The sequence below is a fragment of the Anopheles merus genome, unplaced genomic scaffold, assembly GCF_017562075.2.
Source record: "Anopheles merus strain MAF unplaced genomic scaffold, AmerM5.1 LNR4000599, whole genome shotgun sequence".
In the NCBI taxonomy this organism is placed as follows: Eukaryota; Metazoa; Arthropoda; class Insecta; order Diptera; family Culicidae; genus Anopheles; species Anopheles merus.
Genome location: NW_024428179.1, coordinates 1 through 18042, shown reverse-complemented (window position 1 = coordinate 18042; position 18042 = coordinate 1). Strand labels below are relative to the sequence as shown.

Sequence of the window (18042 nt, the reverse complement as noted above, 5' to 3'; positions counted from 1 at the left end):
AAAAACAAAACTGGTTACTCTCGGCATATTTTATTCTTGACACAACACACATTACCACATTGATATTATCATAAAATTCACTTAGAACATGTTCAAACGCATTTCATTCTATTGAGATATGGAACCACACACACACACACACACACACACGTTTGTAGGATTTTGAATGGTGTATGTGGTTGAATAGTTGCTATTACAGAATCGTAAACGCATCGTGAAGCATCCGATTAACAACTACACCAAACTTCGAAAAAACAACACTCTTTTGACTAACATTTCATACACAACAGTACAACAAATTTGATTTCTTCTTCTTGGCACCACAAACCACAAACACTATGCGACCGAGAGGCACATTGATCAAGAAAGTAAAAAAAAACACTCACTTCTAGAGCTCACGCGTCCACAAACATTATGCTGACGCTGCTCTGCCGATGAGTTCATAGTAACAACTAAAGTATTGTGACCTTACGTCGTAGAGCAAAAGGTAACGTTTGTAAAACCAATTTTAAATTGAAATTTTCATAACAAACGCTACATTCTACTTGTGACGTGCATCTTAGAAAAAGGGCAGGCATACGGCGACAGGCAGGATGGATGGTGGAAGACCATGTGGAAAAACAATGAAGGGTAACAATGTGGTCACAACGGAAGCACACTTGTGATCAATTAAACTAACAATTGTTGTAGCAACATTGCACATTGCATAGCTAAAAGCATATGTCAAGTTAATTTTCATAAATTGGCTTTGTACTAAAACGCCATTTCTTTTCGGTAAAAAGTACTTTTATACACACACACACACACACACACACACATGCCCACACTCTCGTTGAATATAACGCAACATCAACACAAAACTAACACAGTAGATTAACATCCCCATGTAGAATAGGGCACAGGCACCAGGGCAGAAAATATTAAGATGGGTTACCTTCGTTGATCAACAAAATGACGACATTTCTTTCAATTTTACACCAGAACACGTAAACTCACATCTCACCTCTGTTCTTCTGCAAATAGTAAACAAACAACGCCGCGCCACTAGTTAACTACACACAGAACAGGACGCTCCAAGGAGACGAGAACTACGGAAATCTTTTTTCAAAACATTCAATAACACACCGCACACACGCACAATCTCTCACACAGTATTACACCAAAATGAAATGCATACATTATGGTAACGCTTCGAAAGGTACCATATATATATCACGACAGTTACATCTTTGAATAATGTATAAAATTTCACTAGAAGATGCATAATGATTTCAACAAAAACTGTCAACAGAAATTGTACATCATTATGAACATCCCGCACAAAATTGTTTTAAAACGTGTAAAAATAGCAATAATGCACTATTGCTAGAAAAAATACGCTCGCAGCAGGATAGCATTATCGTGACAATGTGATAAATATTACTAGGTAATGACAATGTGAGATTGTCGTGAAAAAAATATGTAACCCACTTCACAAATCGGTCGACTAACATTAGGCACGAACATTTCCACCTGTAACATCACCACCATGGATCAAACCGTAGAAAACACATTCACATAGCACAATAGGCACAGAGAGGGGGGGGTTGTTGGTTTCATAAATTTTCGGATGCAGTTTCACACCATGTCTCGTATTTAAATCGAACTGACGAATAACTCACAAGGACACACATTGGAGTGACAACTAAACTTCATACAATTTCCGTCACTAGCTCAATAAATGGTAACCACTTGCAATTGCCACAACTCCCTAACAGACGACACATAATACACGCTTCTGAGGCATTATTGTGAAACAATAATATTGAGAAGAAAAAATGAATGAGAAAAGTTTCAACCGAACACACTGATGAAGGTCCAAAAACAGCCAAATCTTTAAGAAAATGTAATAATAAAATATAACTAAACTGTCTTAACTGATCATCACTTTTACTATCCTAACTGAAATGTTTAGTTACATTGAGAACTATAGAGAACTTCGACACTTTAAAGCACATTCAAGGGATCGTGACCAACACGATTTAGATGATGTGAGTTATCACATCCTATCGATTATAGAAACAATTATCATACAGTATGATAAACAATGTTTCAATACAGTATGGTAGACATTGTTAAAGATATTTTTACGCCTAATTTACATAATTTTACAACAACAAAAAACATTATATAACTTTTCATATCCATAGACGTCTACTATAAACGCTAAGTTAAGATTTTGCTTCAGTTAAAACAGAGTAAGATCCTTCACAAACTTCATTCCTCAACATAAAAACTAGTTCACAAATAATCGTTATGCAGCGTGTTTCACTCAATTCAAGTTTAATATGGAACTAAAACTTCTCTTACTTCATTCACAAACGACACTGTTGTAACTGTTTCAACTAACTTCATCCAAAGCAACCGCGAAACGACATATTCCTGACGATGCGTCATGTTCTATGCACCATACACACCACCCAGCACCTTTGTTTGAATGTATGTTTATTTATGTTTATTTATAAGAGTATCTCCCACCGTGCTTCACATGCCAATACACAACACCGGAAGTCAATCGAAATTTTTATCTGCTCTCTTGTATACACATTAACTTCCATGCAAACTATTACCATCATTTTGTTCACTGCACTGCATCGTTGCCTTTTCCTTATTTCGGAATTGCTTAGTGCGCTATCATAAATGTATTGTATGTATCGATTTCCTACTGTTATACTGTACTGTATATGCAACTGTCATCTGTGTCATCTTGCTCACATATAGATTAAACAGGGTTGAGAGATATATTTTATATTCGACATCTTTTCGATGTGAATTGATGTGATCGATTATCTATGTATGATGCAATTATTTCAGAATGTTTTTTTTTTCATAAGTAAGCTTATTTGGGCAAAATGAACAGGATTCATTCGTTTGTTTCATATTGATTTTACCTTTTTAAATTCAAAGCAATGAACGCAGCTGGTCGAGTCGAAACATGAAAATCAGGAGTGACCAGAAGAAGACATGACGTCGATAGAGATATTAAATAATTAATAATTTACAAATTATTACTGACACTGTGAGTACTGTGATCCTGGTAGCAAATCATAATTGAAAGGTTGTAAGGCAAAATGTCTTAACAAGCGAAACAAAAGTAAACCAATGCGGCTTCACTGAATAAATAACTGAACAACAATCAGTAGCTTCAGTTATTATAAAGAAGAAAGAAAAGCTATTTTCAGAATGTGTTTTAGAGACAAACATTGTCAAACTGTGTGAAAATGAGAATGGTTTAAAAAACAAATTCAACTGTGTCTTAAATAAAGTGTGTCTAAAATAATTGCAAACTTACTTTGCAATCAGTTGTAATTCTCCACACATATTATATCCGTTTGCATCTTGAAATGTTGTCAATCAGCCGTTAGCCGTTATCAATTTTGTTTAAACTATTCGATTAAAATCTAGATTATGGTGTAAACACATGCAACTAAACGTTCAAGACTTAGCCATCGCATCTGGAAAAGTTATTCGTCCTGACCGTAAGAATGAGCGTTTATCTTTCCTAATTTATGCAGCGCGTCTGGTTTGATAAGATCTAAGATATTCGTACCTCAACCTTGTTGTGAATGCTTTGTAGAGTAAGAGAACGAACCAACTATTGCATCTTAGCAATCTGATCTAATACGCCGCGAGGAAAATAAAATGGATGCATGTTCTCTGCTTTCTGCACTGTGCGCCACTTCTTAAAGTAAACACTCATCATACACACATGCACAATAATTTCACGCACTTACGAATGTCTTTCAATAGTACACACGATCGCACGCATAAATAGATGGGAAGATCACGCGCGCACTTTTCCTGAACTGAGGTCGCACACATACATCGTTTGCTGAACAGCGTCAAACATCGACCATGTTACTCTACACCACTGAGACGTCACCGGTTGATACAACAGAGTAGAACGGCCATAGAGTCATCGTAACATGGTAGTGGTAGTTTTCAAAAACGGACACTTGTTGACAGTGAGTGCAATTGAAAGTGTTAGACGTTTCGATGCAGTGCTCTGGCTTGGTGATGCAGGTTATAGACGCGCTTTGTGTTCCATTTTCCCCGTTGACAGGATGATGAGATAAGATGAGATGAAGATGTGTGTACTTACGATGATGGAACAAATTGTTTTGTTATTTTTGTATGCCACTTCTAGACAGGGTTACTATGCACATTGAAAGATCATGGAGCGCAATTGGTGCATTTGCGTATGTGCTCCTTGTTTTAACTAAAAGTAAGCAAAGTTAATTGGTTAAGATACGCTTTACGTGTCGCGTAGCCAAACGGATGAAGAACCCAAACGCTCTGAAGCCTACTGATGATACCTCTCTCTTGCAAAAGTATCTACAAAGAAAGTTTAGAAAGAATACGTAAGTAAGGTACGTTGACACAGACGATTGAATGTCCATCTACCTACCCACAAACGCACCAGACGATCGCAATGAATAAAAGTATTCCAATCTACTTCCACAATCAAAGTAGAGAAGTCTCGTCACCGATGAATTCAGAAGTTTGCCCGTCATTCGCGTTTTAGTCGGTAGATGATGATGGTTTATCCGACTTGCTAGTTTTACTTGCTGGCTTCTTGCTTTTCTTCTTCCGTACCTCTAGCTCCTGGTCATCGGCCTCTTCCTCCCGCTCCTAGGCAGTCCCGCCCCGTACCACCACGATCACTAGGTGATCCTCCTTAAGTCCCTCCTCCGTCAGCGTGTGACAGGTGCGTTTTAGCAGCTCGGTGGAGAAATCACACGGCGGGAACGTGTATAGCACGCCGGTCGCTTCCGTCTCCTTGTTCAGCAGCGAAATTACCCCAGCAGCTTCCTTCTGCTTCAGGTAGGTCACCAGATTGCGCAGCGGGCGAGTCTGAACGCTTGCATCGTCCGATGACGACACGGCCGGGTTCGAGCCCGGCAGCCCGAGGAAGATGGCATGCGACGACGAGGTGGAAATTCTTTTCTGCACATCCTCCAGCTTCGGCTGATCAAGGCGCAAGCGTTGCGTGATGCGCAAGTGATGCTTGCCATCTTCGTCCTTCATTAGCCCGTCGACAATATCGGCATCGCCATCGGTGAGATGGAATTTGGCTGGGAAAAGGGAACTCTTCAGGATGAGTGCGCCCTGCCAGACGGTGCTCGATTTGCGCGCCACCTCGGAAAGTGTGCGGGCCGACGTCAGCACACCATTTCGGCGTGTCGACGAGTCGGAATCCGAATCCGCCGGGCTGCGTCTGCGTGGTGATCGCGACCGGGACCGATCGATACCGCCCGGCTCGCGTGAGCCGGACCGACGGCGTTGATCATATTCGCCCGGTTCACCACCACCGCCGCCCGGTGGACGTCGCCATTCCTCCTCGCCGCCCGGTCCGTGATGCGGCGGTCCGCCAGCTCCGGCCGGACGGTGCCCATCGTGATGGAAACCACCGCGGAAGCTACCACCACCGCGTCCCCGATAGCCACTTCCACTTCCACCGCTGCCCCGACCGCGGAATGAACGGGCACCGTAGCCGCCGCCCCCATACCCGGGAGCTCCATCATCATACGGCGGCGCACCATCCGGATACTCGTACTCCGGCACGCGCCGATACTCTCCGCCACCCTCCTCGAACGGGCGCTTCGCGAACGGTGGGACCGTTCCATTGTCAGCGAAATCGATGCGAATGCGGCGATCGGGGCCGCCCAAAGCGAAGCCACGCATCTCCTTTACCGCAGCGGTCGCCGCATCGATCGAATCGTACAAAATGAATGCCTGCGTGTCGCCCTTCGCGTACTCAATCTTCTTGATCGCTCCGAAACGGTCGAACTCGCGCTCGAGCTGCGTAACCGACGTCCAGGCACCCAGCCCACCCACCCAGATGCGCGTGGTCGGCGTTGCCTTGCCGTAACCGATCTTGCACTGAAATTTGCCAATATACTGGCCGGAAAGCTCGACCTTCGCGCGGTGCGCCATGTCCAGCGTTTGGTAGCGCACGAACGCGAACGCATTCCCGGTGCCCGGAGCCGGCCGCTTAATGTCGATGTCCTCGACCAGACCGTATTTGCCGAAGATGCGACGAAGCTCGTCATCCGAGATGTTGATCTCCAAATTGCCCGCGAACAGCGTGCGTGTTGCCAGCGGATCATCCTCCGGCTGGATGTGGTGCAGGTAGTTCGGGAACTTGTCCTTCTTGTTCTCCTGCTTCTCGAACGGTGCCCGTGGTCTCGGCATGTACGGACGGGGCATGTAGTGATGGTGTGGCGGTCCGGGATGCATGTGGGGCGGACCGTGATGGTGCATGGGCGGCCCGCGGGGCAAGTAGTCGTGGTGCATGGGCGGTCTGAAGTCGGGATGATGCATCCGGCCACCCGGTGGCGGCCCGTACCCGTCGTATGGGTGATGCTCCGGCGGCCGGCGACGGTCGGGCGGCGGCACTCCCGGCGAACGCGCGTAGTAATGGCGGTCGTACTCGGGAGGCGAGGCCGAACGCGGCCGCCGGTACGATTCTGACTTGGACGACTCATACACCGGCTCCACCAGCGCCACCTTGTCGTGCAGAATGATGCGCGACTTGGCGTGCTTTGCCTCGCGGGCATCCTCCGGCGTGCGGAAGCACACGTACGCCAGCCGCTCGTCCAGGTCGTGCGAAATGCGAATGCTGAAATCGCCAAACTTCTTATACTCGCGGTACAGCGTCTCCTTAATGAATTCTTCCGACGCTTTCGGGTGCAAGGCGCTTACGCACAGCACCTTGTAGGAGTATCTCTCGCTGCCGCCGCCGCTGCTACCGATTTCGGCACGGCTGCGCGACGAGCTGTACTCGTCACGGTGCGGGGAAGCATAGCGAGCCCTCGGGCTTGGCGAACGAGCCACACGTCGTCGCATTCTGTCGGGGGTTACTCTTTCGTCCGAACTGTCGTCGTAGCGTCCAATACTGCTGCGTCGCTTTGATCTGGGTGGAGATTCGCGCGATGCGCTACGTTTCATGTTATGAATCTTCACAGTAATACGATCTCGCTCACTGGACCGAATGCTACTCATGAGCCGTCGTGTCGAGAATTACTTTTGCCAGTTTGGATGATTGTTTGAATGTCGCGGCAGGGATGATAACACAAGCTGAACAGTTAAAATTACGACGATACGACGAAGGGAGGCAGTGCTAGGCGCAGGTTGGTTGCTCAGACGGAGAATTAATCGCCTAAAAAACAAATAAAAGGAACAACCAGTCAGTTAAGTGAGGCTAAGGTGGTGAACGAAATTTAAGTTTGATGTCATACGTTGCACGATCATTGAACCTTCGGTACGGAGCAACTTCGCTTTATTTACAACAAAGCATAAAGCCCACTAGAGTCCAACAACACAATCACTCGAATGTTCTTCCGAAATCTTCCACCGCCATTGCGGCATTTTCTCCCCTAGTATTCAAAGCTACACACACACACATTCACACATTCACACGTATACACTCTTGAAATTTGCCCGCAAGACGTCACCAACACAAACAAACCTCGCGGGCGCACGAGCAACTGCTTCACAAATTCATCGTCATTACAAAATGGCGTCTTTTTTCACTAGCACACCACACTCTCTACACCTTTTTCTCAAAAGCCAAATCTACACAAAATCGGCTAAAAAAGTGCGTCAGTCCCACTGCATGAAAACGGATATCCAGTTCTTAATTGTTACCAAACGTATCACACACATAATATTTAACAGAAAACTACTAATTCACCAAAAACTTTGTCCGACGCACACGCGCACACATACACACACACATAGGAACATTAGCGCAGGCAAACACCAAATTATACTTCGTCCACCCTAATTACTTTCCTTTTTTGCATTAAAATAAAACAATTCGAATGGCACAAAACCATAGTCACAAGTAGAAAGTAAAACTTTGTCCAAAAAAAAAATCGCAATTTGCAACCCCAAAAACGATTGGAACTTCCTTCATCCAATATCCAATATGGAAAGGAATGAACCAATACCAAAAAAAAAAGCGGAGGCTTTCCGACTCCGTCAGTCAGCCATCTTTAACCACACGAAATCACACCAGCGTTTCACATTCACACCACACAAAATAGCCGGCTTAAACGTCGTAATTGCAAATTATTGCATAAAATATACGAAGAGTCTGCATTTGCTTAAACTACTTGTACTCACTCCGCGTTGGTTTGGTCGCCAGTGGGATTTATTTGAGATGCTTTTTCAATAGAACAAAATTCAGTCCACAAAGAGCACACGCCACCTTGCATCCACTCACTTCGACGGGCCAGATCGGAATGACGGAACCAGTTCGACATTTGCGCAGCCGTACGTATTCGTGTTGTGACAATGACAGTTGCTTACCCGCAGCCGGCGCTACAGTTGTACAGTTCCATCAACAATTTGGTTGTTCCATCTCAATCTTTTTTACATTTTATATTATAAAACGATGCTCAAAGTGGTATTAATATGCCAAAAAATTATGAGAGCGTGTTTAAAAAGCAATGAAAAGCTTTTTCTTCATTTTCATGCATGGTTTAGATATGTCAAACGCGCTTTCTTGCGGGTTATGTGCTCCACGTGTGCTCCAACCTGGCGGGCCATATAGTTCCTGCGCCTTTGCTTACCAAAACAATAAAAAATGACCGATTAATTTGAGCGAAAAAAAGCACTTATTTTGTTTCTAGTCCTAGGAAAGGGAGCATAAACTTCCGAACCTATACCAGTATGTCGTTTGTAGTGGGAAGGTTTCTGTGCCACCGTAAAGTATCTCGGTTATTTAAACAAATCATTCAATCTCCCCTGAGCCCATCGAGCATTGCATCACAGACCTTTGGTTCGGGCGGACAGCGCGGTCTTTTGAACCTAAGGCTCCTGAGCTCAACGGCGATCGGCAAAGCACAGCAGAAGGAGGAACACTGCAATGTGGGTACTATCGGCCATGTGGATCACGGCAAAACGACGCTCACCGCTGCCATCACCAAGGTGCTTTCGAAGGATGGCAACACAAGCTTCATTTCCTACGACCAGATTGATCGAGCGCCGGAGGAAAAGGCAAGAGGTTGGTAATAGCAAACCGGGAGCGTGGAAGTAAAGACGCACTTCATTTGCGGTTTGAATTCGTTTCAGGCATAACGATCAATGCGGCCCACATCGGGTACAAGACGAGCAAGCGACACTATGCCCACACGGACTGTCCGGGCCATGCGGATTACGTGAAGAACATGATATCCGGAGCGTCTCAGATGGACGGAGCTATACTAGTCGTAGCGGCTACCGACGGACAAATGCCGCAAACGCGCGAACATTTACTGCTGGCCCGGCAGGTTGGCGTTAGCAAAATCGTCGTGTTCATTAACAAAGCCGACCAGGTAGATAACGAAGTGCTGGAATTGGTCGAGATCGAGCTGCGGGAACTGTTGAGCGATTTTGGCTTCGACGGAGTGGAGAGTCCCATCATCGTCGGCTCGGCACTGCTCGCACTGCAGGGCGATCAGTCGGAGCTGGGCGAACCGTCGATACGCAAGCTGCTGGACGCGATCGATTCGTACATTCCCACGCCAACGAGAGACCTGACGTCGCCGTTTCTGCTGCCGATCGATAACGCATTTACCGTCCCGGGCCGGGGTACGGTTGTCGTCGGCACGCTAGCACGTGGCACGATGCGGAAAAACGATGAAGCGGAGCTGCTGGGTTTCGACGAGGAAATGCGCACCACGATCGGTGGCATGCAGGTGTTCAAGAAGGACGTTAGCGAAGCGAAGGCGGGTGATAACATTGGAGCGCTGTTGCGGGGCGTTAAGCTCCAGTCCGTGCAGCGGGGCATGCTGCTGTGCGCTGCGGGCAGCGAGCGCGTCTCCAATCACTTCGAAGCGTCCATGTATCTGCTGGCCAAAAACGAGGGCGGTCGATCCAAACCGCTGACGTCGAAGTACATCCAGCAGCTGTTCAGCAAAACGTGGAACGTGCCTTGCCGGGTGGATCTGGTCGGGCTGGACATGCTGATGCCCGGCGATCATGGTGCGATCAAGCTAACGCTACTCAGGAAAATGGTCATGTCCTGTGGGCAGTCTTTCACTGTGCGGGAGAATGGTAAAACCGTGGCGACGGGTCTAGTAACAAAGGTGCTGAATTCCGTCAATCTGCCGCAGAAGAAGCTTATCAAGCTGGAGCTAGAAAACTGTTAGGGTCGAGCCGAAGCCTGTAGGGTAGCAGCAAAAATAAAAGTCTGTTCAATGAATGGTGCCTTCACAAATCATTTATTATTCGAAATCTGCACAGTGGGTAAGAATGCCTCCGATTGTTAGTCTGCGGCATAATGCTCAGTTGATGTGATTTGTGCTAAAAGGGATATTATATTGCTTTGAAAATAAACACAGCGTTCAGAGTGCGGGGGCCCACCCGCGGCTCTGTCGATCGATTACTTAATGGCAGAGAAAGATTACAATTGACTAGGCATATGATTCGCTCATCCCGTTTTCATCCATCTTTGCCCGATGTTGAGGCGATCGTATCCCCGTGTTTGGCCTTCTGTTGTGTCTTCGTAGACGTGCACGCGCACGTGGCTAATTGAGAAGATCGAGATAATAGTGCTATCGTCTGTCTGTGTGCGCTTATTTGGTGTTCGCTATTGAATGCGAGTATTTAGTTGGAGTGAGGCAGCATGATGCTGGTGTTGACCGTTTTCCCCAGCTCTTCGATCGTGTCCGACCAGTCGAGGGCGGCCACCTTCGGAATGGCATTGATGATCAGATCCGTCACCTTGGTAACGTTCTTCTTGAACGTTGCCAGCACGTCTGCCACATTCACGTCCTCGCCCGCCTCTCTCCAGCAGTCGTAGTCGGTGGCCATGGCGATGGCGGCGTAGCACAGACCGGCCTCCTTCGCCAGCACCACCTCGGGCACCAGTGTCATGTTTACCAGATCGGCGCCCCACTGGCGGAAGAGGTTGCTTTCCGCTTTGCTCGAAAACCGTGGCCCCTCGATCGTAACCACTGTGCCCTTCTCGTGCACGCCCAGCCCAATGCCACGTGCTGTTTCGATGAGCACATCCCGCGTGCGGTTGCAGAATGCCGGCTCCATCGGGATGTGACAGACGCCCGACAGCAGCTCGTTGCCGTCGTAGAACGTCTGCACGCGTTTCGTGGTGCGGTCGATGAAGTTGTCCGGAATCACGATATCGCCGGGATGTATCTCCTCCTTCAGCGAACCGGTCGCCGTGGACACGATCACGTGCGTGCAGCCGAGCGTCTTCAGCGCCCATATGTTTGCCCGATAGTTGACGTTCGAGGGCATTATCGAATGGTTTCGGCCATGGCGGGCCAGCAGCACGCAATCGACGCCGGCAATCTTTCCCTCGATCAGCACATCGGACGGAATGCCAAAGTGTGTGTTTACCACGCGCTCGGTGCGATTCTCGATTATCTGACTATCGTCCAGGCCGGAACCGCCGATGATGCCAATCTGTACACACACAAACAAAAATACAGGATTCACACTTACACATGGGAGCACGCACACCAGTTGCAGGAAAGGGTTCGATTTGTGGGTCCTTTGTCACCTACCTTCACCTTCGAGACCATTTTGTACTGGAATGTGGAAGCAAATGGGTTCGGAATCCAACGGCACTGCTCACTGGCTTTTCTTTCGATCCTCTTCCCGTTCGTTCTTTTATCACTGATGCTGTGCGTACCGTGCGTTCTAATCTTATCAGTTCCTGGTACTACACGTATAGATTCGTCGACCAATTGAGCAGAATGTTCTGAAAACTGAAGTAGCAACTACACGACTACAAGGTGCAGCTTCATGACATTTTAAAAAATGAGCCTCAAAATGTTTCACTTTGACTTATTTCCATTTGCCATAAGAACAGAACAATGCAACAGTATTATTAATATAATTTTTATATTACTGCGATATTCTTCTTGTTTGGCTCAACAACCGATGCCGGTCAAGGCCTGCCAACCCACTTGTGGGGTTGGCTTTCAGTGACTTATTGATTTCCCCCATAGCAGGATAGTCAGTCTACGTATGGCGGCACGGTCTATTGGGGCTTGAACCCATGACGGGCATGTTGTTAAGTCGTACGAGTTGACGACTGTACCATGAGACCGGCTGATTACTGCGATATATGCTTACTGAATGTACAGAATTTATTTAAAATATCCTTCGACAACATGCGGCTTCGTGTAGCCATGTCTGCATGTTGTTCTGCCTTGACATTCCGTCAAAACTGTCATGCGCTGCAGTTCCACAATGTTTGCTTCAACAGGCATGTGATTTTCCAACGCACTCTACAGTAAACAATAAAAGTGTGAAAAGAACGGCTCCACGACACAGCAGTGTCTGGAAAATAACCCGAAACCATGAGCCTGTGGACGGATAAGAAGTTTTCCGATCTGGGGTTAACCTACTGGATAACACGGCAAACCGAAAAGCTGGGTAAGTGAGTCGGCAGATGCTGGAAATGCCTTGTAACGACACTAAACCATCCCACAGGGCTGCGCCGGCCGACACCGATTCAGGTAGAGTGCATCCCCCGCATTCTGCAGGGTCAGGATTGTATCGGTGCCGCCAAAACAGGATCCGGCAAAACGTTCGCCTTCGCGCTGCCGATTTTGCAGAAGCTTAGCGAGGAACCGACGGCAAACTTTGCCCTCGTGCTGACACCGACGCACGAGCTAGCGCATCAGATAGCGGAACAGTTCATCGTTGCCGGCCAGCCGATGAATGCGCGCGTGTGCGTCGTGACGGGCGGGACGGACTATCTGATTGAAAGCCAGCAGTTAGAGAAACGGCCACACATTATCGTAGCAATGCCGGGCCGGTTGGCCGACCATCTGACCGGATGCAACACGTACTCGTTCGCGGCCCTCCAGTTCCTGGTAGTGGACGAAGCGGATCGAATGCTGTGCGGCAGCTTCGATGAGGACCTGACGGTGATAAACCGTTTCCTGCCGGCCAAGCGTCAAAATCTGTTCTTTTCGGCCACCCTGAAGGATTTCCTGAAGACGTCGATCGTGTTTCCGATTGCGGACGATGTGTTCGAATGGTCGGAAAAGTCACCGGTCGCTACGGTGGAAACGCTTGACCAGCGGTACCTGCTCTGTGCCGATTACGATCGCGACACCGTCATGGTCGAGGCGTTGCGCAAATACAAAGAGGACCAGGAAGACGCGAGCATCATGATCTTTACCAACTCGAAGAAAGATTGCCAAATCCTGTCCATGTCGTTGAACTCGTTCGGCTTCAGCAATGTGTGTTTGCATGGGTTTTTGCGTCAAAGGGAGCGCGTGGCGGCGCTGAACAAATTCAAGTCCAAGCACGTGCGGATCATGATCGCAACGGATGTGGCTAGCCGCGGGCTCGATATACACGATGTGCAACTGGTAGTGAACCACCGACTGCCGAAGAAACCGATCGAATACATCCACCGTGTGGGACGTACTGCGCGCGCCGGTCGCGCTGGAATGGCGATATCGATCTTACGCTTTCCGCGCGATCTGGAAGCATTGGGAGAAATTGAAGCCCTCATCAACACCAAGCTGACGGAGTACTCGGTGGATGGTAAGCGATGAGAGAACGAACCAACAGCTGTATAATGAATAACTCCTGTAAATTTCCTTTCCAGACCGTCTCGTGCAGCGCATATTCATGCAGGTGAAGGTCGCCCGTGCCGAGGCCGAAATAAACCTAGACAACAAGGACTTTGACGAACGGAAGCACAAGTATCGCCGGTTGCGCTGGATACAGGAAGGTCTCGATCCGGACGAAATGGAGGCAAAGTGGAAGGAAGACATGAAAGCCCGCGAACAGGAACGACGGGAGCGATTGCGGCAGGAAAACGAAGAGCGCCGCAAAAGGGATAAGCAAACGATTGCCAGCCCGGCCGTGGTGAATGATGCTCGGTTCCAGGCGGCCGCAAGCGACAAAAAGTTTAAGAAACGGAAATTCATTCCCACGGAAAAACTAAATGAGTTGATTGAACAACGCAAAACTGAAGCAAAGGCTGGCAAAAAAGCCCGCGCCCGTGGGAAGGACGACAAGAAGATTGTAAAGAAGAAGGCGAAAATGGCACAATAAATACTACACACTTCACCAAACACAAAAAAAAAACTACACCAAGTTGTTGTATACGGTTTCTCCTTACATGGTATTGTTGCTTATATTCTCATTCCTTTTGAGCGGAATGTTTCCAATTTTCCGCACAAGAGAAAACATATAACTTAAAACACGGACCGCCTGAGGACACGCGGCCACCACTTCTACCGCGATAACAACCGTAGCAGCAGCAGCGACAGCACCATCACCGTTCCGCCGTTTTACTTCTTGACGGCCTGTCCGACCTTGGCCTTCTTCGTGCCGCGCACCTTCTTCATACGGTTCTTGCGCTCCTTGCGCTGCTTGCGCGTCATCTTCTTCTTCTCGTACAGTCCGTGGCGGCCGAGACGGTGCTTGGGCTCGAACTTCTTGGCGTGGTCCAGGGTGTCGTAGATGAGGGCGAAACCGGTCGACTTGCCGCCACCGAAGTTCGTGCGGAAACCGAACACGAACACGACGTCCGGGGTGGTTTTGTACATGACGGCGAGCTTCTCGCGGATCTCCTTCTTCGAGACCGAGGCGAGGCCAGGGTGAAGGACGTCGCAGACCATCTGCTTGCGGCACAGCAGCCGGTTGCTCATGTAGCGACGGGTACGAATCGTTGCAGTACTCATCTTGGGATCGTTCTACAAGCAAACAATGGAAGTAGAAGAGACGAAATTCATTAGCGAATTACTCGTCACAGTATGAAACCAATGTCCAGCGTCACAATGCAGGGAAACGTTTACACCGTGGCGAACAGCGTTGACGGAACATCCGCTAGATGGTTTGGTGCTGACGGCGGTGCTGCGGTACCGCTACCGCCCGTATACATATTGAAGCATAACCTCACTACGCTGTTCCGTCATCGGTTGTCCGTCCCGTTCGGTGCCGTTTGCCCCGAATTTTGGCCAGAACTCAATCGGATTTCGATGCAGCTAGCTGGATGCCTTGCTTTGCACCCATTTGCGATAGTTTTAAAGATTATAAGAACATGATAAACACCTTTATTTGCAGACTAAATCCGAAGTCGCAACACGTCTCGCGAAACGCACTTTAGCGAAAAGAAAGAAACATGGTAATTTGACAGCACGATTTCAGTTGGCAGCCATGTGATTGGAATGTCAACATTGCGCCCATCTGTAGCGATCTTGTTTGACCTTCGTTCTCCGGGCAACAGATGTCGCTGCAAACGGTAGGAGAATTGTGCAAGAATAGTGCTGGTGTAATGTTTCAAAAGGATGTGCTGTTAATTTTGGATTAAATTTGTTAATTTTTATGAAATACGGAACAAAACCAACGTTAAATTTACATTTAGCTGTATTTTTTTTTATTCATGCGTGGTGTTTCATAACAAAGCATCGAAAGCGCAATTATAAACACACAAAATTTTAAAATCACACGATGACAGTCGCGCCGCTGACGTTCGAAAAGGAACAACAAATAAAGCAACAACACCGCACCGTACGAAAAAAAAACGCCAAGAATGGGAAGTGAAAACGTAAACACATAGAACTTGCACTGCTCTTTCGTCCCATTGTTCATTGCCTTTTGCATCGAGAGAACGGCCGCAAGGAATTGTGAAGCTAGTGTTTACGAAGTTAGCTTTCATTTGCCAACATTGTCCACAAGGTTGCAAACGCTTTACCTCGGAATTGGGTCTACAAAACCTACTAACAATTCCTAGCCAGTAGGCAAGATTGTAATCCTTGAAACTGGTTTTAGATTCCCGAAAGCGGTCCTGTTTTTCTCGCTCCATTTGCAATGGTGGACCCAACATGGATAGAAGTCAATGAAATAAAGGGCTTTATAACGTTTCTATCGAGTGTAAGTACGCAGTGCCCAGCCATGGCTAACCTCCGGAGGAGCATTGCTTTGCAGCCTAACGGTAGCACATTATTAACATAGGCATTAATTTTACAGATCGATTGGTACGATCCGTGGCTGATGGATTGATTGCATTTCACATCTGCATCACCTCGACGGCACTGCTGACCAGAAAACTATGGCAACTTTCAGGTGTTTTTATTTTTCGTACTTTGTAAGTGCTGCGTTACGTTACGTGTATCGATCGTGCTCGTTAAACCTTCGCGTCTGCGATTTCTCCCTCCGTTCTTTCCAGTGCTTCTAGTGTACTTTTCCGAGAGCATTAATGAGTACGCGGCCATCAATTGGAGGATTTTCTCCAAGCAACAGTACTTCGACGACAAGGGTTTATTCATATCGGTGGTGTTTTCCGTGCCAATACTTTTAAACTGCATGCTCATGGTGGTACGTACCAGCTGCTACTGCCAGCGCCGGAGTAGACAATACTAACCCGCTCGTGTAATCCCACAGGGAAGCTGGCTGTACCAGTCGACGCAACTGATGTCCAAGCTGAAAACTGCCCAGCTGAAGCAACAGATCCGCCAGTCCAACAGCCGGCAGCGGCTAAAGGACGCAAAGGAGGAATGAAATCTACGTCGTGCGTATCTCCTGTTTTTGCTTTACCAACCCTGCTCCCGCTCTTCGACGTGTGGTGCGCTGGACTGGAATACAGAATGTAGTGGGGGTTTTCTTTTTAATTAAATCAAAAACAAAAATTGCCGTTACATTTGTAAGAAATCTTAGATTGGGAGTGGAGGTGCACTAGAAGGGCACCGATTTGTTTGTAGCGTTAAAATCAAAGAGCCAAGCTCTCACAGTCTGTTAAAGTACGGCAGTTTCAAAATGCCATCCGCTCATGGTGCACCAACACAATCTTGCTAATAGTGTACCGCTTTGCGCACCTAATTAATAAGGGTTGTTGTTTTTTTTTGTTTAAAAAAGAAAAAAGCCGGTTGGTTCAGAGCTTGTGTGATTCAGTTGCAGCAGTGGTACTGTGTGCAATATCCTTCGGCATACCTCTGTGCAAGCGATACTTTTCGTAAATAATTAACCCTGTAGCGCGGCAATCATACCTTCCCTAGTCAGTATATATTTGTGCGTGTGTATGTGTGTGTGTGCTAGCAAAGTTAGAAAGCATTTAGAGCAATAGAAAACGGTGGAAAAAAAACGCAATGCTTTTGGTGTATGTGCCTGCAGCTTTGGAACAATAACAACCCCGCAACACTCCCGGTCTATGGTTACACTACTAGTGAGCGATTAATTCTACATCCACCACCCCAACAGCAAACCGGCAAAAACCAGAGGGTTCGAGAGTTTTTTTTTATTCCTAATGACGCAGCAATGAAAAGTTCATCACATCTTGCCGTAATATTGTCACGCGTATCATAATCACGTTTATTTTGAGAGGTATCTCAAAAAGGGAAACAAGAGGATATAGTTCCATTTTTTGTTTTATGGTTTACACAATTTTGTAGATAAAGCGTAAGAGGGCGAAAGGTGAATAAGGAGCCGAAGCGATTTATAAAATTGTTGAATAAACGGAGAGAGATAGTGTGTAGAGTAAAACTGGCCACTGTGCTGCAGGTGTAAAAACAAAACCACACATCAACGCCATAAAAGTGTATATCTCAACAGCAAACAAAGAAATGGATCATTTTGTTTTATAAAATCTATAATATGCGAAACAGTTTCAGTATCCTTGCATCATTCTCTCGTAAGCCCTCAGCGCGCAGCGGCTGTCGTTCTAGCCCTAAAAACGTCACTTCTGCCTCACTTCATCAAACCGTGTAATTAAGTTCTCTTGTTTTTTAGTGATTTGGTTGTATTAAGTTTTGGTTTACCATCCGTATCCCGCCCACCGTCTTCTAGCACGCAAACGAGCTCCGTCTGTCTTTAGTTTTAGTTTGTTTGTTTGTTTGTTTTTTTTTTTTAGATATCCCATTAGTTGTGATCGTTTAGAAATTTTGCTATAAAATGTAGATAGTAGAATGCTTAGCAATGCCTATTTGCATATAGTTTTCACTTCTCCCGTGTACTGTACCTTACTTGAATTGGATAATCCTGTCTCGTGTGTCGGTAGGGGGTTCATTATCTCTTATTTTGCCG

At 46.9% G+C, this 18042-nt stretch overlaps 5 protein-coding genes and 1 pseudogene across 6 annotated transcripts; 3 read left to right on the top strand and 3 right to left on the bottom strand.

Annotated features, from left to right (window-relative positions):
* Nucleotides 1–2491: 2491 nt before the first annotated feature.
* On the bottom strand, nucleotides 2492–8282 carry LOC121602737 (RNA-binding protein spenito-like). 2 transcript variants are annotated; one of them, XM_041931499.1, is made up of 3 exons: nucleotides 8170–8282; nucleotides 4448–7201; nucleotides 2492–4374 (listed from the first exon to the last, which is right to left on the bottom strand). In XM_041931499.1, exon 2 carries the CDS (start codon nucleotides 7042–7044, stop codon nucleotides 4672–4674), a length of 2373 nt encoding a protein of 790 aa, XP_041787433.1. In that variant the 5' UTR covers nucleotides 7045–7201; nucleotides 8170–8282; the 3' UTR covers nucleotides 2492–4374; nucleotides 4448–4671. The 2 variants fall into 2 exon arrangements, with proteins under 2 accessions (XP_041787433.1, XP_041787434.1); XM_041931500.1 differs by lacking the exon at nucleotides 8170–8282 and adding an exon at nucleotides 7281–8151.
* A 301-nt stretch (nucleotides 8283–8583) lies between these two features.
* Nucleotides 8584–10231, top strand: LOC121602741 (elongation factor Tu-like). Its single transcript, XM_041931503.1, has 2 exons — nucleotides 8584–9052; nucleotides 9121–10231. Exons 1-2 carry the CDS (start codon nucleotides 8719–8721, stop codon nucleotides 10176–10178), a joined length of 1392 nt encoding a protein of 463 aa, XP_041787437.1. The 5' UTR covers nucleotides 8584–8718; the 3' UTR covers nucleotides 10179–10231.
* LOC121602742 (S-methyl-5'-thioadenosine phosphorylase) lies at nucleotides 10228–11770 on the bottom strand. Its single transcript, XM_041931504.1, has 2 exons — nucleotides 11556–11770; nucleotides 10228–11454 (listed from the first exon to the last, which is right to left on the bottom strand). The coding sequence occupies exons 1-2, from the start codon at nucleotides 11571–11573 to the stop codon at nucleotides 10636–10638; spliced, it is 837 nt and encodes a 278-aa protein (XP_041787438.1). The 5' UTR covers nucleotides 11574–11770; the 3' UTR covers nucleotides 10228–10635.
* Nucleotides 11771–12255: 485 nt separating this feature from the next.
* LOC121602738 (probable ATP-dependent RNA helicase Dbp45A) lies at nucleotides 12256–14111 on the top strand. Its single transcript, XM_041931501.1, has 3 exons — nucleotides 12256–12432; nucleotides 12490–13557; nucleotides 13622–14111. Exons 1-3 carry the CDS (start codon nucleotides 12357–12359, stop codon nucleotides 14071–14073), a joined length of 1596 nt encoding a protein of 531 aa, XP_041787435.1. The 5' UTR covers nucleotides 12256–12356; the 3' UTR covers nucleotides 14074–14111.
* Nucleotides 14112–14122: 11 nt separating this feature from the next.
* LOC121602740 (40S ribosomal protein S24-like) lies at nucleotides 14123–15141 on the bottom strand. The gene is made up of 2 exons (XM_041931502.1): nucleotides 15076–15141; nucleotides 14123–14717 (listed from the first exon to the last, which is right to left on the bottom strand). Exon 2 carries the CDS (start codon nucleotides 14703–14705, stop codon nucleotides 14313–14315), a length of 393 nt encoding a protein of 130 aa, XP_041787436.1. The 5' UTR covers nucleotides 14706–14717; nucleotides 15076–15141; the 3' UTR covers nucleotides 14123–14312.
* Nucleotides 15142–15821: 680 nt separating this feature from the next.
* LOC121602739 lies at nucleotides 15822–16615 on the top strand (annotated as a pseudogene).
* Nucleotides 16616–18042: the final 1427 nt, after the last annotated feature.